This window comes from Saccostrea cucullata, unplaced genomic scaffold (assembly GCF_032062105.1).
Source record: "Saccostrea cucullata isolate Sc308-1 unplaced genomic scaffold, CSIRO_AGI_Scuc_v1 ctg11, whole genome shotgun sequence".
NCBI classification, from domain to species: Eukaryota; Metazoa; Mollusca; class Bivalvia; order Ostreida; family Ostreidae; genus Saccostrea; species Saccostrea cuccullata.
This window is the reverse complement of record NW_026933222.1, coordinates 206,083-229,021: the sequence shown is the minus strand read 5'-3', so window position 1 is coordinate 229,021 and position 22,939 is coordinate 206,083. Positions and strand designations below refer to the sequence as shown.

At 36.0% G+C, this 22,939-nt stretch overlaps 2 protein-coding genes across 2 annotated transcripts; one reads left to right on the top strand and one right to left on the bottom strand.

Annotated features, from left to right (window-relative positions):
* Positions 1-876: 876 nt before the first annotated feature.
* Positions 877-16,806, top strand: LOC134237707 (sodium/calcium exchanger 3-like). The gene is made up of 11 exons (XM_062719844.1): positions 877-1,030; positions 10,525-11,228; positions 13,022-13,077; positions 13,201-13,368; positions 13,577-13,761; positions 13,908-14,137; positions 14,389-14,621; positions 14,737-14,842; positions 14,949-15,127; positions 15,237-15,566; positions 15,828-16,806. The coding sequence occupies exons 2-11, from the start codon at positions 10,556-10,558 to the stop codon at positions 16,065-16,067; spliced, it is 2,400 nt and encodes a 799-aa protein (XP_062575828.1). The 5' UTR covers positions 877-1,030; positions 10,525-10,555; the 3' UTR covers positions 16,068-16,806.
* Positions 4,625-7,216, bottom strand: LOC134237728 (zinc finger protein 862-like). The gene is made up of 4 exons (XM_062719876.1): positions 5,828-7,216; positions 5,498-5,709; positions 5,168-5,294; positions 4,625-5,055 (listed from the first exon to the last, which is right to left on the bottom strand). Exons 1-4 carry the CDS (start codon positions 7,214-7,216, stop codon positions 4,666-4,668), a joined length of 2,118 nt encoding a protein of 705 aa, XP_062575860.1. The 3' UTR covers positions 4,625-4,665.
* Positions 16,807-22,939: the final 6,133 nt, after the last annotated feature.

The window sequence follows — 22,939 nt, the reverse complement described above, 5'->3', positions numbered from 1 at the left end:
AATATAGTCTTTCGTTTTTCATTGTAATGAATAAACTAGATCATAAAAAAATGAAAATTGAGACTTATGCAGATGTCTTAGTTTAAAGTCGAAGGTTTAGCATTTATTCGCGAATGTTGCGCCTTATACTGCAAAACTTAAGCATTTATTCGCCAGTTTTCGCTTTATAACACAAAAGTTACGAATTTATTTATGGCGAAAGTTTTGCATTTATTCGCGATATTTATTTTAACCTTAAAAAATAAGCGCAATGGACTTTCGTAGTTTGCTTCAATGAACATCATGTATATTGTAAACACTTCAAATCATCCCCACATTACTTGTATTTAAAGAAATTAAATCAGAAGTTTATATACGTACATCGAATGTCCATTCCATGTTTGGTGGCTATATAAAGTTTATCCTAGCCACAGAAAATCGATTAATCAATGGAACTTTAGGGCCAATCTTATTATTTTTATTATCATTTACAACACTGTAAATGTTGTTTTAAAAGCATGCATAATAACCAAACCCATTATTAACTTCTGGCTGATTTTGAGCATTTAATCCTCATAATGTCAGATAACTATTTAAAAGATGAGTGATATGCAAAAGCCCATGCCTGTAGCAGTACCTTTAATCAATAAACGGGATTTTTAGTTAATGTATAAATTCTATTTAAATCAAACAACGTGCAATAAATAATTCTTTTGAAAGTGTAATCTATTATTCTAGAAACGATTTAAAGGCTGTATCCGATGCATTGTACAAGTGTTCATATAGGAAGCATGCGGAAATGAAATCAAATAAGAAAATGCAAAAGAACAATGTATTGATGATAAAGATCAATACACAATGGTTTTTATCGATACGAGTTGTCTCCTTTTATTAGCTACCCGGTTTGTTTGTATGTTTCGTCCGAGTAAGCGCGTGTAAAGCACTGCGTTAGCAACAAGTCAACACGCCATGAACCTTGTTTAGAAGATCTATGGCTACGATCAGGCGAGAAAAGGACCATGCTTGATCCCAGTCCAGCGATTAAATAAAGGTAGGAGCTAAAAAACATAAAATTAAAGGTTAGTTAAATTAATTATTCATCGGAATTAATTTTAAACATTTATTCTTCATGTAATTTTGGGAAGAGGAGTTAAAGGTTTGATTGTTTTAGATTTAAAATATGCCGTTAATATGTGTCAGATACATGTGCATTTACAATGCCTATTTATGTTTATATTTATTTGTATGAAACATTCAGTTTAATCTATACCAGTGATATACTTTATTGCTATTAAACTGAATATTTTTTTCAGTTATTTGGTACATATCTCTAAAAGAATCAGCCCTATTGTTTCAAAATTACTGCTAGATTAGATATATTTCTGAGCTCTGTTGAACTGGTCAATGTCTTGGACATTGTTTTTGGATATTTTCCTTAGAGCTGGGTTATTAAAACACCGCAATCAATATTTTATCACTTCTAACTCAATGGAATCTTCTAAAAGCGAGTGTTGCAGCATAAACTCATTTTCATTGATACCTAAGCCTCATTATATTTTGATTATTTCATGCCCACATTGTCATGTTTGGTTCAGCCTGTTGGATTTATCGACGATATTACGATAAATTATTCAACACAAGAAAACCTGATTTACACAACAGAATGATCTACAAATAATATAAACTAATGCTTGGATAAAATATATTACCATTGCTTACAAGGGGTACCTGGATAAATTATACTTCCATAATATAATTTCAAATTAAAAGGAAATGACCCTATTATGGGTTTTTTTAATTCCAAGATGATGAAATTGATTAGTTTGATCAGGTACGAATCACTGGCTATTTCATTTCTTATACATGTAAAAGATTTTTTTAAGAAAAGTTTCATTACTATTTACTGATATTTTATTAGCTAGTAATACAAGCAGCTAATTGCTTTATATACACAATATTGGATCGGTTTCAGTCTCTACTTTTCAAATCAGTTCCTTAGACAATAAAAGAGAGAGAGAGAGTTGGCCAATCAATGGTTATAGAAAATCCATACCTATTGAACGGTCATTTAAAAAACTTAGTACACGAAAGATTTCTGTTGTGTGGGGAGCCTTGTTGCAAAATACCTATTTTGTGAATGCATTTAAAAAACAAGAACGGATGACGTGAACGCAAAACCTCTGTGTATTGGTGACGTAAAACCGTCGATCATTGCTTCGCTCCATGACACCACTAAAAATAAATCAAATATAGGTCAACACCCATTTTAAAACCCTAAAGGTGAGGGAGAAATGTTAAGAATTTATTTCAAAATCTTAGTTTATTTAGTTGGCCATAATATACAAGCCCAGACAATGAATTATGCATTAGCCGCGAGACCTTCTATACTGACCCCAAGTTTTTAAATGTTTGAAATATCGTAAGCTTCTTATAGCTTTTGCAATTACATGTATATAAATGACTTAAATGTACCTGGATATTTTGTTTAAGTCTTAATTTTGCATTTTTGTAGAAAAACAATAAGAAAACAACATAAATATTAATTAAAATATACATGTATTAGAATTTACTTTTGAAACGGTCACATATTGACAGAAGGCCTGCAGGCTTGGCAAAGACCCCAATCGAAAAACTTGTTACTTGACATTTTACTTTACTTTTTGTTAAACATTGCCATAGGTTGGATGTTTTGTAGACAACCTGTCTACCCAACAAAGTGCCCACCAACTTATCTGCTGGCTGGGCAGGAAACAACGAGCCAGATATGTTCACAACCCTCCCACTTATCCCCCCGGACCCACCCCCCTTTAATACAATGCGACGAGGATTTTGATAGGTCTTATGTATTTTGGCTATTTAATTAGGCTATGAGATAAACATAATAATTACTGTCACTTGACATTAGTCTAATCGCACTGACACAGTCCTGAATCACTTTTTGGACTGGCTTTGATCTGGTATTGGATTGGCTTCCCTTTTTCAACATCAATTACTGTGAGCTGGATTTTGGTTGGCCCTCTTTGTTGCTGGGTGTCTGAAAAAGGCAAAAAATTCTGACAGCAGATTACTGCAATTTGGTGGTATTTTCATTAGCCAATGGTTGCATTGTCTAATGATATTAATATTGTCGGTATGTTTGGGATGTATATATATATCAATATACCTATAAATTCTAGAGATACATCTCATATATGGGATTGTGTATAGGGACATGTGGATTCAGTACTGTGGAATAGCAAACTTTTGTGGCATTCCAATTTTTGGCTGTATTTGAGGCCTGAGGAGTCCCCCCAGAAACCCATGTCAACCCCTAGTTTACGAACCACGAAAAAGAACAACCCCCCCAAAAGCATGCGATTTCACATAAGTATAAAAGTTACCCTTATTAGAAGGGGGTGGGTGGGTGGGTAATAATTTTAATGGAGGTTTCCTTTGCCGCGCTCTTTTTCTTAGTGGCGGAAGCGGAAGTGATACACACTAATTAACTCGTACAAAGATGACTTCGATTTTGCCAATTCGTACCATTATTAGTTTTAACCATATTATCTGTGTGCTTCCGTCAATTAAATGAGATTAATTTGGTAAAAGGGCAAATTAATCTGCCTTAATTGAACAGTCAGGTAATTGCTGCCCTGCGGGGCCTGACCTGCATTGCTACATGATTCCTTATGCTCATAAGGTCTCTATTCCCTTTCCTTGGTGTCAACTTTGCAATAGACAACAGTTGGATGGTTTTCATTAAATTTATTAAAGACTTAAAAAGGATACATGTACAATCTTGTGTTATACATAACTGTGATGGGCAAAAAGGGAGTTGGCGTTAATAGGCCGCATTGCATAGATGTACAATAAAGAATAGGGTCCGGAAGGACAACTGGCATACCGACTAAAGAGTACCGGGCAAAACCAGTGGCCCTGTGTTGGTCACAGGTGCCTGGGATCCCAAATTTGGGTACTAGACATTTGGGCCCGGGAGAGTTGCAAGCACATCTGTATACCCTGCTTCCTGAGATTGCTTCTGGTCAGCAGTACTTTAACACCCAAGTACTCCAGTACTAAGCCTCCCCTCCTGTTACAAGAGGTAGAGGGGGCCCCAGGCCTGCAGGCTTGGCAAAGACCCCAATCGAAAAACTTGTTACTTGACATTTTACTTTACTTTTTGTTAAACATTGCCATAGGTTGGATGTTTTGTAGACAACCTGTCTACCCAACAAAGTGCCCACCAACTTATCTGCTGGCTGGGCAGGAAACAACGAGCCAGATATGTTCACAACCCTCCCACTTATCCCCCCGGACCCGCCATAGACATCGATATGATGTTCCTCCATTACTTTATATTAGGGGATACTTTCCCCTTCCCTTGAATAAGGAACCACAAACCACTTTTTACATTATTTAAGAAGGTTCTGTTGCCCAGCTCGGAGAGGTGGGTTCAGTGCCTGGGAAGGACAAGTAAGTGATAGGGCCAATGGCCCCCCTCTTCTTAAAATGATGGGGCCATTTTAAAAGTTATGGGGCCGAATGAGAATACAATGGGCCATTTTCAAAAATTGTCATATTATGAACTTATTCTGTTAATGCTATGATTATGCACATCTCTGTTTCTCAGAGAATAAAATTAATGCAAATAAAATAAAACAAAAAAATTATTGGATTGCTTTATTGACATATCATAACAATATGATACTACTGAGCAGAGATGATACGCTTTTTTAAAGAATTCCATCTTTTCAAAACATCTTCATAATTGATAGTTTCTTGCTTGTTTAATCGAACTCTTAGGAGTCGGTCGGAAATTTTGGGTGCCAAGGAATTTCTCTGCTTGGTAAGAATAATGTTTTGCTGGGAGAACACTCGTTCACAACTTGCAGTGTGCAGGGGTAAAGTGAGTGCAATCTGTGCTAGCTTGATCAGTTCATTCAATTCTTCTTTATGGTGTTTTGTGAGTAGTTCCCATAATTCTTGCATCTGGTCTGTTGGGTATCTTGCAGACTTGACAATCTGCTTGGCCAACATCCACTGATTTCTAACTTTTTCTGCACATAATACCGGCTGTGAGATGGCAGATTTGTGACACTGCAATTTAAATAGAGGTAAGTATATTTATATGAACATATTTTTTTTTCCACTGATTTGAAATTATCTTTTTATTGACAAATAAAATTATTTTGAAGAATGAAATAGTTACTTTTGAAGTTCCGTAGTAGTCAAGAAGTTCATTTATTTCTTCAATACCATATGTCTCCACATCACTGAAATTAATGGCTCGCATGGACAGGACATAGAAGGCATCCATCAGGGACTTCTGTGGAAATCTGAAGTCAAAGATATTTTTTTCAAATAATTTGTATTGTTTAATAACAATAACATTAATCAATTAATGTAGGTTCTCTTAAAACTAACTTATCTGTCTAGTCTATTGTTGATGTACAGAATGAAGAAAAAAATATTTCTATTACAGTAGTGTGTACCAGTATGTAATTGTCTATGACTGGAGTGGAATAACCAAATAAATTACCTTTTCCTAATATTTGAGACCAAACTATTTATAAATTGGCTCTTAAGTGACTGGAAATTCGCACCAGGAACTTTGTGAATTCTGTGTCCTTTGAATTCAGGATGGTCATCAACTTCTGTAATATCTGAAGCAAACTGCTCAACAAATGTAGTGTGGAAAGTTTTTCCTTCTTTGAAAGCCTCCAGCTCACTCAGACAGGAGTCAACTGAAATCTAATTTTAAAACGTCTTGTAAAAAAGTGGATTTATAAATAAAATTATACAGAATTACAATTTGTGCTTTTTTGTAATATGTATTGTAAATTAAAATGCACAATATTTTATTATGTACCTTAGCACGAGCAATATCTAAGTCATCCTTTTGAAAGGTTAGACACAATCTCATTACAATTGGAAGAACATCCATCATTAGATAGGTGATATAGATGAATTGCGTTGTGGCCATTTGCTTTAGGAGTCCTTTGGCTTTAGGGTCTTTCTTGGCTTCTCGGTTGTGCAAGTAAGTTAAAAGAGGATCAAGAGTTTTGTAAATGGTTTCTAATCCATCGTAGAATGAGAGCCAGCGCACAGCATGAATTTCTTTATACTTCAGCATGGGATGATCCAAAAGAGCTTGAACTTTGTGAACTTCCTTCTCCCTATCTGCTGAGACTTTAAAATAATAGAATAATTTTGTCATAAACTCTTGGTATCTTTTCAGAGCAGGGATTCCTTCTGCTGCTTGTGCAGTGCAAAGTGCTAATCTATGTGCCATGCAATGAATGTTTAAAATGTGAGGATTCAATTCTTTCAGTCTTCCACTTACACCTTTATCTAACCCCGTCATGACTGATGCACCATCTGATCCGAAACCAAGGACCTTTGATATCGATATGTGTCGTAAATTCAACTCCTTGATTATCTCTGAAGTCAATCCCTCCCCTGTCCCATTCTCATACTCAATGTCTCTCAGAAATACAGTTTGTGCTCTAGAATTTTCTGGGTTAATTATCCTAGCTGTCATTGTCATTCTTTTCTTGTTACAAATGTCTGTACTTTCATCTGCATATATTGTTACAAATGGTGACTTCTGTAGGTTTTCAGTTGTTTTCTCTTCTATCACATCACTAATTGCATGTAGAAATTCATTAGCTGAATAGTACGACTGATAATCAATTCGATTTCCAACTTGTAAAAAATTCAGATTTGGTGTGCCTACATCTTTAAGAAAATCCATCATACTTTCGAATTTTGACAGTGGTAAATTCTCAATGGCAAGCCAATGTACAGTCTTTATAGCCTTTATTAAAGCTGAATCGTGGTCTGTCATCATTTTAGCTACAGCTACGTTCATCTCTTTACTAAGTGACTGTGCTTGTATACTATCCCTGTGATCTTGAGAATTTTCATGTCTATTTAATGACGAAGTTTTAAATGTACCACAACCCTGCGTAAATATATTGTCTTTACCCCTTTCTTTACATATAGTGCAAAACATTTTTTCCGATTCGTAAATCATCCAGGGCCACAATTTAAGCCACGATGACTGAAATTTTCTTTTTTCAGCACTTTTACTGGTCTCGTCATTGTTCATTTCTGCATCAGCATTTCTTACATTTGCTGTATCTCCTTCCTCTGGACTCGATTCTATTTCTGAACTTAAGCCGGTTGGAAACTGCATGGAGGTTAGTGTCTTTTGACCACGTGGAAGTGAAAACTTCATTTTCTTTGCCGGCGGCATGTCAGTATTTAAAAATGGCGTTCCGATTCTATCATTCCGTACTCATCGGACAATTCCATCTAACTTTGATGAAGATTACCGATAACGTCGATCTCGATAAAATCACGTGGTAGAAATAATGCGTGTGCGCATTTTACATTATTTTTGGGGATGCGCCGCATGGCGCAGCGCACCATCATTACAATGCCCCATTTTTCGGCAGTATGCGCATATGGCGCGTGGCGCAGCCCCTTCCCAGGCCCTGTGGGTTCCATCAAATCTGAACAAGTCTGTGTTAGCGACGGATATGTTTGCATGAGAAATAACACCCCCACCTAATTCTGTAACAAATTTAGATATATTTTTGTTAATTCTTTTGCGTTTCTTGTCAATCTTTTTTCCACTGTTCAATGGGGCTCCATGCCAATAACGGCGTGGTAGAATGTGTGACCACACCAATTTTGTATTTGGGAGAAGGGCATTATATCGCAGGAAGCTGCACTGAATCTCTTGTATGAATTTTTTGCTAGTTAGGTTTGGCGTTACCAAGTCATTGGATCCTAAATGAATTACTAAGTAATGGGGGGGTGCTTCTTGTTTGATGAGCTGTAGGATTTTTGGGTCGAGTTCATGCCAGTGCATCCCCCTGTGTGTTCTCCATTGCAGTGTGGCAGGGAGGTTCAGGCTTTGTCCCCCTGGGCAGTGTTTGGCTGCTTCCCCTGCCCAGTAAGGAATGGAAGACCCTATGATCCATATTTTTTGACCTGCAATGCTTTGGGTTGGTTAGTTATGGGTTAAAAATTAACTATATAAACGTTCAATTATCCCTCCCCCCCATAGGTGAGCAAATGTCCTTAATTTTAGATAGGTGTGTGTAGATAAGCAGACAAAGTATCAATTTGTTGATATCCATGTTAGAATTTGGCGTTTCTATTACTGCATTTGATTGAGGGGTGTGATCCACCACAGGAATCGCACGAGTGGACAAACCTGCAATTTGGGTAAAATTTACATGACTTGCCTGAATTAAAATCATAGCAGTAACGATTTGATGTGAAGTTTGCATTTTTCTCAGCCATTGAAATGTTGGACTGTTTGTGATGAGGGTAGGAATTTTGTGAGGGGGATATGGGATTTCCTTGGGCCTGTGTAACATAGTTGTTTGTAACGTGTATCAACCAGAGTTCAGAATTTATGATACCCCAAGATGAATGAGGGTCAGTTACTTTGCGCAGCCTAAATTGTTCATCATAGGTGAACCAACCGTTCCCAGATCTATCAGCAGCCATTCTTATGTCCCTCATATATTTCAGAAATTCTTGGGCTCTTGCTCTGTATTTTTCTAACATTATACTTGTAAAGATGAGGAAGGCCGACGTCCATTTGTCAATTGACAAAAAGGTGCGCATTTTTTGCTTAACAAGGCACATTGTGCCATTACGTATTTGTATTTGGCCTTGTGTATCTAAGTGGTCTGAGATTTCCCGCGCCGATTTTAATACTATTGATAGATCAATAAATTTTCCCTCCCAAATCTTTCGCTTGATTTTTTGGGGGACGTGGGCGCTAATAGGGTCTATACAGCTAGGGGTCTGGGCCGGTTGGTAGTCTGAGATGTTAAAAGGGGGGCCGTCGAATTCCTCATTGATTGTGTTAAAAGATAAATCGTTTGCTGTGGGGAGGCTCAAAATATTTAACTCACCCGTGTTACTCGAGGTCTCGGCCTCGTCCAGGCCCTCTGAGATATCTGCAGTGTGAAGCATGGGGTCCGCCACCGTTACTGTGGCTGGTTGCGTTGGTGTGGTTGGCCTCCTGGCCGGGTTTCCCCTTTGTGATGGTCTTGTGTTTGGTGGGACTTCGTGCGGGGGCCGATTGGGATGGTTGGGTCGCCTCCGGATCCCTCGCCCTCTGCCTGGTGACACGAAACTTCGGTCCCGGTCCTTCCTTGACCGCGTGGTTACTTTACTTCTCACTGGCGGCATTTTCCGGCGATTGGTTTGTGCAGATTGTTTCGATAATAATTTTAATGGAGGTTTCCTTTGCCGCGCTCTTTTTCTTAGTGGCGGAAGCGGAAGTGATACACACTAATTAACTCGTACAAAGATGACTTCGATTTTGCCAATTCGTACCATTATTAGTTTTAACCATATTATCTGTGTGCTTCCGTCAATTAAATGAGATTAATTTGGTAAAAGGGCAAATTAATCTGCCTTATGACAAGAAATCAAGAAATTAGGCAATTTGATTCTTTGTATTACTAGATCCCTGGTACAAGCATACAAATATACAAACACAAATAAAGCCTCAAAATAGACAAGAAAAAAAAGACATTTAATTATAATAATACTAATAACAATAGTAATATGAAACAAAAGGTTTGATAAAACCGAAGATCATGTCATTGCACTACTCCAGCATGCTAGAGGTTCACGGCGAGATACTTTTGACTTGGCGCCGCGTTATATAAGGAGCATAGGGACGTTAACCGAGGCTCTTACTTGTAGGAGTAGTCATTGCACGTGTCTTTGTTTTGCAATCGAAAAAAACCTTTAGTTCATTGATAAACTTTAAATGCACTGCAAAAGAATTTTAAATCAAAGGACTCAATGAACTTTCACAACTATCACTTGATTCTTTTGTTTTCGACCTTGCAATTGTAGAGCCTCTGTGTGTTTGCGCTCTCAGTGAAATGTTGTACTATCAACTATATATTATTTTTTAAGAAATAATTTTACAAAAATCAAACCCCCCCCCCCCCCACAAACTGATCAATAAAAAATATACAAAGTATTTTAGACCAGTACTACCGGGTAGCAAATATATGCAAGTACATTGTATTGAAGACAACTATGCCATCAAAGGAGTAATCTAGAAGAAAAACGATTTCACACAATAATACTTAGCTTTGCAGCAAAATTGACTGATTGATTGATTGTATGTTGTGTAACGTCCCTCTCGAGAAATTTTCACTCATATGTAGACGCCAACACTTCCCGGTGGAGAGCTACAAATTTTGGCTTATACTCGGCAATCACGGCCATTGAGCAGGGAGGGATCTTTTTTGCGCCAGCACCTACTGCGACATGGGACCTCGGTTTATACGGATTCATCCAAAGGACCGTCTCCACGTCCCACAGTGGGATTCGAACCCGCGACGTAGGGATCAACTCCTTACTTAGCGACTCTAGAACAGACGCTCTAACCACTGCGCCACGCGGGCGTCGCGACCAGCAAAATTTAATCCCTCTTTGTAAATGATTGGATGGATTGTTTTATTCAATTTATTCAAGAATAAATTTGGCAATAATTTTGTTTCTTTTATACTGTAGGTGGTGATTTTACATACAAAAATAAGCAACAATGTCGACTTGCCCCACGTCCTACACGTGCTCAGATGAAGGGCTACTGTTACCCATCGTGAGTGAAGCTACGTGGCCCATTGGTGCCCGGGCCACTGTATATCTAGTGGGACTACTATGGAGCTTTATGGCCATTTCCATCATAGCAGACATTTTCATGGCAGCCATCTCAACCATTACAAGTTTTACACAGGAAGTGAAAATTCCAGACGACAGCGAGAGTGGTTACAGAACAGTAGAAGTGAAGCGCTGGAATGGCACTGTAGCCAACCTTACTCTTATGGCCCTCGGCTCTAGCGCTCCAGAAATTCTACTTTCCATCATTGAAATTGTATTCAATGATTTCAAAGCTGGAGAGTTAGGTCCCAGTACTGTCGTGGGGTCAGCAGCATTTAACCTCATGGTCATCTGTGGAGTATGCGTCTTTGCGATCCCCGCAAATGAAACTAGGCGGATCAGAAAGTTGAAGGTGTTCGCCATCACCGCTGTGTTTTCTGTGTTGGCCTACGTCTGGCTTATAATAATTCTAATGGTGAACACTCCGGACTTTGTGGACCTGTGGGAGGCCATCGTTACGCTCTTAATGTTCCCTATTTTAGTCATTTTCGCTTACATTCTAGACAAAGATTACTTTGGATCTGCATCCGTAGACGACGAAACAGGATTAGAAGTTGGTAAGTCTGTACTTCTTCTCTGAAAATGAAGGAGAGATAAGAACTTGCATGCAGTATAAATTGAATAACATACAATTTCTTTAAAGAAGACAGACAAATTCCAGCATTTAAAAACAATATTTACCAAAATGTTACAGAAAAATCAAAACCCATACCCACCTCATGAAATAGGATTTTCGAGTTTGGACAGGGTAACGGTTCCAAGGGGCATTTGATCTGTTAAAAGTTTCTCCAAAACGCTACTTCTTGGAAAACTAAATACAATAAACATATTTTGTTTGATGTCCTATTGTTTTTACGAAGGTCATCAGACCAAATCTCAAGGGGAAAAAAAAGAAAAGAAAGAAGGACAAAAATTCATGATTCACTACACTACTTATATCTTCCAACAATGTAAATCCCTGAGAGTTCTATGACTTTGTCTTTGTACATACTTTACTGTAGATTCCTTATTTTTCGCTGGTACGTATTATCGCGAAAAGTCTCTTCAACGTCAACTCGCGATCGAGAATAATAACTCGCGAATGGACGGCTGATCAAGAGAATTTACATGAATTTCAGCACCATAAAAATAAAGGCAAGTAATTTTATTTTGCGTGTGGTGTTTCGAGGGAAAAGACGCGATAATTAATTCCATGCGTATATTTAGGAATCTACAGTATATTATGACAGAATTGTATTTAGATATATGTACTTGTCACATCTAATATTGTTGTGTATTTTATTTTTTCGTTAGTGGGGTCAGGTAAATAAGTTTACGCAGCAATAATACACGTATTTAGTTTATCATTATCCAGTTAACACACTCTTTACATATATTCCAGTCAGCAGGGCAGACAGAGGTTCAATATTTCTGTGTTTTGTAGTTTTCTCTTTTATAACTCTCCACCATTCATTGTGTTTCTCTCTTTGTGTTTCACTTTGTCTAGACCACTCATTCCGAAAATAATTTTAAAAAAGGCTCAAATCGTTTGCGGATTTAGGAGGTGTCCAAAAGACCTCTCTGTTTTGCAAATAGCTATATGTAAATATTATCCAGAAAATGATATAATGAAACCAAGTGTACGATGATTTTTTTTCCCCTCACATTTCTCTCTTTTTTTTTTTAAAAATAGCAAATCCATGAGTTAACACCAAAATATTTTCTCTTGCCCTTCCCTATCCCGGTCTGTTAAATGCCTTCTTTTCTAAAGTGGAGTGATTTTTTGTTTCATTTTTCTTTTTTCCCACCCTTCTTTGCTAATCAGAAAGAGATTTTGATATGAAACATTTTACTTTACAGTATTATGGCAGCCCCCTGTTATTTTTTTATGGTGAAAAATGGGCGATTTCAATGCTTGCAATGTAAATTTTTCATCGTTGTAAATTAAATTGCTTGAACTAATATATCATATGGCACGGTTTTTGATATTCAATCATATTTCAATAATACACTTGAAAAACATGATTACACTAGAACTGCATTAGATTAACACATATTTACGAAAAATGACTTATCAAAGGATGATGTTACGAATTTCAATAAATTTTGCAAAATCTGTGTTTTGTTTAATTTAGATTTCATTCCAAGTTGTACTTCTATAGTTTTAGTCTGTTATATAGAGTTATAGATGGAACTGTGCATTAGAAGTTGTATATTTGGTTATAGATATTTGTTCAACTAATCTGTTTGAAACTTTCAATTTTTTAAAATGAATTGAATCGTTTCTTCAATTACTTTTAAAAGAACATTTTAAATTTTTATATAAATATGTTTGTCGAATAAGTTTTATTGTTTTCGTTCTGTTTTACAGACAACCTTTTATCACAAGATCATGCTGATAAACAAGTTATCGTTGAAATGCTGCGGGTGAGTTTTCAATCAAAGTGCAACACTGAAAAAATGAAAACAAAGGCATATATACTTTTAAAAAATATAATCTATATGCTGAATTATTCCTTATAATTGAATAAAATCTACCATATTTCACAGAGACTAAAATCCAACCCAGATGCGGACGAGAAAGAAATTGCCCGTTTGACTGCCCACTTAATGGAACAAAATCAGCCTCACAACAGAGCGTGGTACCGAATCAATGCCATCAGGACCATGACGGGAGGATCACCCCTCACCACCAAACTCACAAACAAATCTAGCGAGGTAAGATATAAATGTATATATCAGAAAAAGACTAAAAGTTTCGCCACTCAAAAAATTAAAAATAAAAAATATATATATTTTATAAGCATAAACATTTTCAGAGGAATCATTTTTTTAAAAAGTTAAATGCTTCAAATGGAACAGAATCACTGAATATTTATTCTGAATTTTATACGATGTGAAACAAAAATGTCAATTTATAATCTAGTTGTTGGAGACTCTGTTGATCGCTGAAGAGGCAGGTGGAGACCCGGACTTTGTCCATCTCAGTGAGGGAGGTAAGAAGGCTATCGTGGAGTTCGAATCCCCCAGCACCGCCGTCATCGAGAAAGAAGGGCGAGTTCGACTCAACATCATCCGACACGGCAACCTAAACCGAAGAGTTATCTTCAGGTAGAGTTACTCACCTTTTAAGGTTTTTTTGCCCATCATCCATATTTGACTCCAGCATATTGTCACTTATTAATTTTAGCTAAAAAGCACCGTTCTTTGTGATGTTCAAAAAAGACTTGAGTTTGAATTTTATTGTTGATTTCCAGAGTGGAAACAGTTGACGGAACAGCGGAAGCGACGTCAGACTACAAAGCTGTGAAGAAGACAATGGTGTTCGAACCAAACGAGACTCTGCTTTACATCGATATCGAGATAATCGACGACAATGTCTGGGAACCAGATGAGGTGTTCTTTGTCCGTCTGTCGATAGAACCGGAACAGGAAGCGGTGCTAGGAAAACACCCGGTCACACAAGTCACTATCCTCAACGATGACGGTAAAGACAAGAATAGAAATACTAGTATTGACTTCTGAAACAAGCTGGATATTTATTGCAGTATGACAAGTAAAAATGAATCCTAGTTGAAACATTTTACCTACGATAAATTCACCGTATATTCTTTTTACGGAAAGTGGTGCTGTGCCTTTAGCAGATTTTGAAAGTGAAAGACATATTTAAGAATTTATTTAGATTTGTGATATAGTGTTTTTACTAAATTCTTTACGATATGAATACTTTTTCTCCAGAGCCCGGAACCATACAGTTCGCCAATCCCAGTTTCTTGTTCAAAGAGAGCGTTGGAACTGCACAAGTAAAAGTCGACCGGTCAAATGGATGTGATGGAAAAATTGTCGCCAAATGGAAGACAAAAGATATCACTGCTGTTGGTGGGCGCGATTACGAAAATACATCCGGTGAAGTTGTTTTTGAGCATGGAGAATTGACGAAAATGATTGAGATCAACATTAAAGACGATTTGGTAAGCCAAGACATATGCAAAGTTCCCAGTCCTAGCTTAGAGTGTCCTTTCTCATTTTTGTTCTTTTGAATGTTTGATTATTATAGCTCTATATTTTTACAAAATTATAATTTAGGAATTTGAAAAAGATGAAAATTTTGAAGTGGATCTCGTTGAAGTTAGCGGAGGTGCCAAAATTGGAAAACTGAAACGCTGTGTTGTTACCATTGTTAATGATGACGGTAGGAAACAAATTCTCTTTTCATATTCCAGACTTTTTTCTTCAACTTATATTCAAGAACTTTGGTTTTCTTTCCATTTTCATGAAATTACCATCTGTTTTTACAGAGTTTGCCGGATTCGTAAACAGGCTAGCTGATCTGACAAATGCCAATCTTGATGCCTTAAGAGTTGGCAAACAATCATGGGCAGATCAGATTCAGGAAGCCTTAAATGTAAATGGAGGAGATTTAGAAACTGCAACTGCATTCTCATACGTTCTTCACTTCATGACATTTGGATTTAAGGCAAGTGCATGAATTTTTTAAAACGAGTATGCTCTTCCAATATTAAAATGTTTGTTCGTCTTAATTCAGCATCTTTGAAAACTGTTAAAAATATAAATTTCTTTTGCAGAGTATTTTTGCGCTTGTTCCACCACCTACGATATGGGGCGGATGGCTCTGCTTCTTTGTCTCGCTTGGTTGTATTGGTCTTCTGACTGCAATAGTTGCCGATCTGGCTAACATTTTTGGCTGTCTCATCGGATTAGAGTCGGAAGTCACTGCTATAACATTTGTTGCGCTGGGAACCAGTTTACCCGATCTTTTTGCCAGTAAAACAGCAGCTACCATGGAGAGACATGCGGATTCTGCTATTGGTAATGTGACCGGAAGTAACTCAGTGAACGTATTCTTAGGATTGGGATTGGCCTGGGTTGTCGCTTCAGCTTACTGGACTGCCAAGGTAAGCATAAGAGAAATATGTTTGTTCCACTGCTGAAATTCTACCGTACAACTCTTTTGACAACCCCCTTCTTTGTAGTTCTAAAAATGTAAAAAGTGAAAATGTGCAGATACGTAGCAGTTACTAGTATTACTCTATTCGACTTAAACAAAAAAAAAATCTCACTAACATTTAACGTAAAAGCTAGCTCTTGTCTTCTTACATTTTAAATTAAAACGAGATGTGAAACAGATTTCTCACCCTGTTTAATCATTATTTCAGGGCGTGTCGTTTGAAGTCCCGGCTGGCAGTCTCGGTTTCAGTGTTGTGGTGTTCGCCGTTTTAGCTGTGGTGACTCTTGTTATTATCGTCATCAGAAGATTTGTGGGAGTGTTCGGCAATGCCGAATTAGGCGGACCTAAAATTCCAAAAATCCTTTCTGGGGGCACTATGATTTTTCTGTGGTTTGTTTATGTTCTTCTTGCGTCATTACAAACCTATGAGTATATTGAAGGATTTTAAATTAATTTTGTATTATATTGTCTGTTACAGATATTTTGTAGTATTTTTATAACTCAGCTGTACTTAATGAATACTCCAAATATGTATTTTATTTATAAGATGGATCTTTAGGGAACAAATAGTGAAGAATTTGTTCATCTTAGTAAATGTGTTTTTGTTAAGAGAGTGTTCGTTATGTGAGATGTTTAAAAGTATGAGTGGATGCATATATATGTAACTTTTTCTAACTTCCGGAAACTAGAGAGTTGATATTATAGTGCTTAGTTTACACACGTGAGAAATCGTTCTCCAGCTTTATCTGTGATAGTGCCTTAAGGAAGTATTCATATTTTTATAGAAACCTTTTAAACTTGCTAGCAGTGTTCTTTTGAACTTACAACTTAGAGCTTGTTTGCAACACGAACAAAAAATTGAATAGTAGTACATGTAATTTATATACAATATTTCATGTTAAATTATGTAAAGTGCTATTGACAAATTACATTTATACATTCATTTTCGAAATTTAGAAAAAGGAGATTCGTGTAAATAAGTAAATTTTGAATGTTTTAAAAACATATGTAAATGTATTTGTCATTGAGATGCTGTTTACAACCTTTCGTTTCGAGTTGTAACATAGAAGAGTCTGCACTTTAGAATTTTATTCCGTGATTTTCAGTTCATTTCTATTTGTAATACACGACAAATGTGGTGAGGTTCTCGCATTTTAAAGAGAGAAATAAAGACTTTTTGAAGTTTTGAGTTGATTATATAATTTATCATTTTTTTTGACGATTTTAGGAGGAAATACCCCGGTATTCATCTGTTTACAAATTTTGAGTCTTGGGCTTCCATAATGGTGTAATGTTTGCATCCCCTGAATATTTTGTCATTTATTGCTTAAGTAACCCATCAACCAGTAAACATAGTTAAGCATACTATTTTTTCCCGTACAGATTCCTTGACCAGTTACTCCTCGTCAATGAAACGTACGATGATGTACATATCAATAATACAACATGTTATCTACTTTAGATGATTTTGTGTACAGAATACACAATCTATAATTTCTGATTTCTAAAGTCTAAACTTCTTTATAATCCTGGAACCCATTTTCTCTGTTTAATAGGATCATAAGTATTCTCTTTCTCTTCGACTCGTATTAATTGTCATCATGACATCGATCCTAATCATGTATATTAGTCTCGTTCTGATTGCGAAAACGTCAAGAATGCATGTTTACAGTCAACGACTTATCTTTCTTTGTTCTGCCGACAACATTAAGGGTGGTACTGAAAGAGAAGACTCGGGATACTGATAGTTTTGAAAGAACCAAGGAAGCTTACTGAAACAATACAAGGCGGCAGGCCTTCTTAACAGTTCCGTCAATTTAAAAGGATCTTAGACTGCAAGCCCCACTACTGGTTTTGTTCAATGGGAAAGATTCCGAGACCTTAAACCTCTAAAATTTGAATTTTTAACGGAATTTTTTGCCAGTTCCGTTGGCTATTGAAAGTGCCGTGAAAGAATCAACAGGATCAGGTGTAAATTTTCTTCATTCTCTAAAAACGGCACACTATAAAAAAATCTATCCAGAGAGCACAGACGCTTGTTTCACACAATAGGCTATTTTCATACCCCCCCCCCCCCCCCCCCGCTTGAAAAGTGGGAGGGTATATAGTAATCGGTATTTCCGTCCGTCCGTCTGTCCGTCCGTCTGTTACGCTTTGGGGTACCCATCTCTTATCCGCAACTCCTCTCATACCACTGAAGGAAATTTAAAGAAACTTTCACAGATTCTTAATTACATATTGCCATTGTGCACCTCCTATTTTACTTTTTGATCTGACATATATTTTTGATTTTCCAGAGCAAAATATGGACACTGCCATTATATTCACATGGGAGGCGGGGGGTATCATTTAGTGAGCTCATTGCTCACAGTACCTCTAGTTTATACTGTTATTATATAGTGTAAAAAATAGCCTATTGCATGAAACAAGCGCCTGTGCCAGAGAGTTTGACCCATTATTATTGACGAGGTGGAATTTAAGTCCACAAGAAAGGAGAAATCAAGATATATAAATGTTCGGCTACATGTTGAAATTTTTGAATTAACGGGATGGGATGATTAAGAAGCACATACATGTAATATATCTACCCTTAAACGAACAAATCAAATTTACAACTGATGTACTGGAACAAATAATATGGTATGATGATGAACAAATCAAATGGTGCAATATATGTTGTCATCTCATTCTGTGCACAAGATTGGTATGAAACTGAGAACTAATACCATAAGACTACTAGTAATGCATTTCCTCAGATGGAAATAAATAGATTTCCGCAAGAAATAATTTTAGATCCATGTAGAGTTTAGGTCCGTTATGCCTTTTTTATGCCCCCGTAATCGAAGATTCTTTGTGACAAGACCTTCCATTGAACACCAACAACTTTGACCTTGACCTTGGAGATTTTCGTACTTAAAAAAACCTTGGCAATAACTTTTGAACGGTAAGGTTAAGGCTTTTTACAATCCGAAGACCTTTCATTTGATATCAAGACCTTGTACCCTTTGACCTTGACGTTTAACATACTTTAAAAAAAAACTTGACCATAAATTTTGAAGGGTTAGGGGGTGGGACTTTACACTTCACATGTATAGTCCTTGTGACAAGACCTTTCCTTAGAAACCAACAAAGTTGACCGTTTGATCTTGACCCTGGAGTTTGACCCACCTTTCAAAAACGTATTCTTGGCCATAACTTTTGAACAGGTGGTGCTAGGGCTTTCATATTTGACAATTCTATTGCTTGTGAGAAGACCTTACTTTGGGTACCAACAATTTGAATTTGCATTTAAGAAAAGTTTAATCTTCACTATGTTGATACACGAGAGCATCAGTGGTTCACAAACACATCTTATTGCTTTCTGTTATTGTCCGTCGTTGTTCGGCGTTCTTTAACGTTTTCAGCTTCTCAGGAACCGCTGAACTAATTTCCATCATTTTTAGAATATAACATCAAATGTTTAAGGAAATCATTTTTTTTTAATTTGAGGTATGTTGCTAAAACGATCAAAACTAATTCCAGCTTTAAAACCCTTTTTTACTCCTGGACATAAAGCAAACTGTTAATATGATTGATATGAGCATAAAGCTTTTTACCAAAATTCTGAAAAGCAAGGCCCCGGGATCAAGAGTTCTTGAGTTAAGGCGGGGCTCTAATGATAATTTTTTTAAAAATGCTTAAATTCTCTCTAACAAAATCATCTCTTTCCCTGTATATTTAGCACATAAACACAGTACATGGTTTAAATAATGCTAAGTAAAGGTGTCCCTAAAGTTACAAGATATTATTGGATCAGGGGCTCTGATGTAAAGCGGGCTCTATTGCAAACAGGACTACTCTTTAAATAAACTTCTCTGCTCTTGGAAAATTAGTATAAGATAAGATAAGATAATTTTATTTCCAATTTTGGGCCCAGAAGGCATAAAGGTTTCTTACAATGACAAGATAGAAAGTTCTAAAAGAAAGGTTATAGTAAACATATACAAACATAAACACACATACACACACATGTATATATCTGATATAATATTACAAGTAACTGGACATGTAGATGCAGCAGTTGGGGTTATCAAATTGTTAATTAACATGCAATCAAAATCAATATTATCAATATACATATATACCAGTTTACAAATAAATATGTGTCTATAACATTATTTATGAAAACTCATGGCATTATGCCTTATTTTGAAGGCTTTGACAAGATATTCACTTAGCTTTGTAATAATTAGATTATCTTCATTAGACATTAACCAGAGAAATTTGTCTCCTTTTGATAATAATATGAAATTTTTGTTTAGTAATGAGATATCACGAAAAAATTTATCTCTCTCCTCAGTATATAATGGGCATTCAGTAAGAAAATGATATTCATCTTCTATATTGTTTTGGTCACACATGAAACATATTCTTTTGTTTCTATCTAAGGGGATTCTTTGACCAGCATTATTTTTTACAGATTCATATCTGCCTTTTTCAATTCTTAGGTCATGAGCACTTATTCTAAATCTGCAAATGGATTTTCTTATTTCATGAGATTTAATGTACATATATTTTTCCATTATAAAATTTTCTTTAAACATAAAATAAGTAGTAAGTTTTCCAGATTCCAGTCCCTCTTCACATTTCATTTTCCAATATTGTAGGAAGTGTTTTTTCAAATGTTTCTTAACTTGTTTTTTTAAAAATGTGTTTTTGTATGTTTTACATTCTGGTAATGAGAGATTAATTTTCTTACTATAATAAATTACATTTTTGTACCAGCAGTTAATATTGCCTTGACTAAGGTTAATATTTTCTGTATATGCTTTATGTAACAGGGAAGATTCTGGACTTGATTGCAACCTATGCCAGTATAATAAGATGTTTTGAATAATTGAAAAATACATAGGGTATCTTCCCAGTTCAGAAATTATTGCAATATTAGTACTTTTCTTCCCAGCTTCCAATAGATATTTACAAAATTTGATATTTAAGCTTTCTGCCTCCCACTCTTTAAAAATATCGTATAAATGTTTGTTTTTATCTTGTATGCGTGCTGTAAGGGTTCCCCAAATTTCACAGCCATATAATGCAACAGGCTTTATCATGTGATCAAAAAGATGTAGGAGTGTTTTGATGGGAGGATGAAATTAAGAGCATGACTATGGTAAGCAGGGATGTACATGAATCTTCTAAAGTTGTGAATTCATGGTCCCTTGGTCAGTGGTGGTCTAAGGACTGGGTTCTCAGTATCAAAGATATTTCATCGAAAATCTCTGCTCCCATTTATTAAGTAAACAACTATTATTGCATGGTTAGAAAGAGCAAAGATTGTGAAATTCATTGCCTTTTAATCAGGGACCCTGATGTTGGGTGGGGCTCTATTGATCAAATTGTGAACATACATTAATTCTTTAAAAAGCATTTTTCTCTGCTTCGATGTAGAAGGCAGACAAACTATGTGCATGAATATGAAAAAAAGGTGCTTTGTACAAATCTGTATAATTCATGGCCCTGGGTCAGGGATTCTGATGTTAGGGCGAAGATCTATTATACATATAAATAAAATGCTTTTATCCTTTGAAAATCTTTTCTGCTCTTGGGTATTAACTAGAAAAAATAATTGTATGGTCATGGATGCCAAGGGTGCATTTTTCCAAATTTGTGGCCCTTGAAATAATTTTAAAAGTCTCGTATTAGGGTGGGGTTTTATTGATTGTACAAAAATGCATAAAATCTTCAAAAATCTATGCTCCTTGGTATTTAGATGACAAACGTACTCCATGGTTATGCCGAGCAAGTACGAGTATGTATCTCCAAATACTATGAAATCCATGACCCCTGGGTTAGAGATTCTGGTGGTGCAGTGGGATCGCGTCTGTTTTATTTTGAAAAAAAAACAACAACATCATATATTTGAAAGCATTATTTGTTTTAATTGAATCTATATATTGATATTGTAAATTAGGAATGCAGTACTAACACTGCGAGTACAGACAATTAAATTGATCTGCTACGTATGATTTGTTACGGAGTACTACACTGACCATTTTGTTTTAAATTCCATATTTCTATTGCTTTTATATAGGCAATGCATCAACCTTTATCAGTTTTACTGTACACTTCTAGGGATCCATTACAGTGTTGTATTATTATCAAGAGACCATTAAATCCCATGAAGAAACAAAATGTGTTTGTGAAACACTGATGGCAGCTCATATCGAGGAATGAAATTTCTCAAATGCAAGTTAAACTCCAAGGTCAAAGTTGTTGGTACCCAAAGGTAGGCTGTGAAATATTTGTGTTTTGAGACCCCCCCCCCCTATATGTCATATGTGTATAATTAGTTTGTAATCATTATTTGTACATGATTTCTCTTACAGCAATTATATTTGAACTGTAAACATTACTATAGAGTGTACTATAAAACGATGTTTGGTACTTCCTGTTATTTCATGTTTGGTAAATCCTACACTTTCATGTTTGGTAAATGACCAAGTTTACCACGGAGGAAATATGGACTGATACGTAAAATTATGGACTCTTATGATTGAAACAGTATTTATTATGAATGTTTATTTCATTTTACTTACAGTACATTGTTTAAATTGATCGTAAATACCGTTTTTCATGTGTGTCTGTCGATCACGTTGTTTTCCTTTTTGGTCATGGCGATTCGGAAGATTCTAATTTACAAGGGGGGTTTAGGTTATTGTTCTCCGTCCTCGAACGTCATTATTTTATTATTGTTAACTTATACGCAACTTGTATTGTACATTTTTATGCAACTTACCTTCATTGTTTATTACTATGTATTTGTTTTACGATTCGGCGTCACATTGTTCGTATTTTTCATGGTTTGTCCCACTTCGGCGATGTTGTTAGTATCGTCTGCCATTTTGGTCTATACTTTCCCTTTTGGTTAGGTAAAGCGCACTGCGCATGTCCGGTAGTTTACCCTATATAAGCGTCGCCACGGACGCTGAAGTTTCAGTTTGACTCTGCAGAACGTCTGCTCAACAACTTTCATAGAAATTGTACATAAATACTGATATAACTAACGGTTGGGGAGTTTTTACTATAGATTATATTGACCAAATAGATTTATTAAGGAATTCAACAGTCTCTACGAAGTTTTACCATTGTTTACATTTGACCAAATTGATTTATTACGGAAAATCAATAGTCATCATTTTACCAAATCATAATAGCGTTACCAAATCATAAAACGTGACCAAATCATAATATGTGACGTCCGATCTGACCAAATGTATTACATCACCATTGTTTGATTATTTAATTGGTTATCCAGACATCTGTATTACATTTATTACGTTA

Bases quoted from the DNA above. Each gene is read 5' to 3' on its own strand.
- LOC134237728 (XM_062719876.1), bottom strand. From the start codon at position 7,216: ATGCCGCCGGCAAAGAAAATGAAGTTTTCACTTCCACGTGGTCAAAAG. The intron at 5,710-5,827 runs GTACATAATAAA...TTTTAAAATTAG, and splicing joins TAGATATTGCTCGTGCTAAG to ATTTCAGTTGACTCCTGTCT. The intron at 5,056-5,167 runs GTAACTATTTCA...TTTAAATTGCAG, and splicing joins ACTACTACGGAACTTCAAAA to TGTCACAAATCTGCCATCTC.
- LOC134237707 (XM_062719844.1), top strand. From the start codon at position 10,556: ATGTCGACTTGCCCCACGTCCTACACGTGCTCAGATGAAGGGCTACTG. The intron at 13,762-13,907 runs GTAGAGTTACTC...GTTGATTTCCAG, and splicing joins AACCGAAGAGTTATCTTCAG to AGTGGAAACAGTTGACGGAA. The intron at 15,128-15,236 runs GCAAGTGCATGA...TTTCTTTTGCAG, and splicing joins TCATGACATTTGGATTTAAG to AGTATTTTTGCGCTTGTTCC.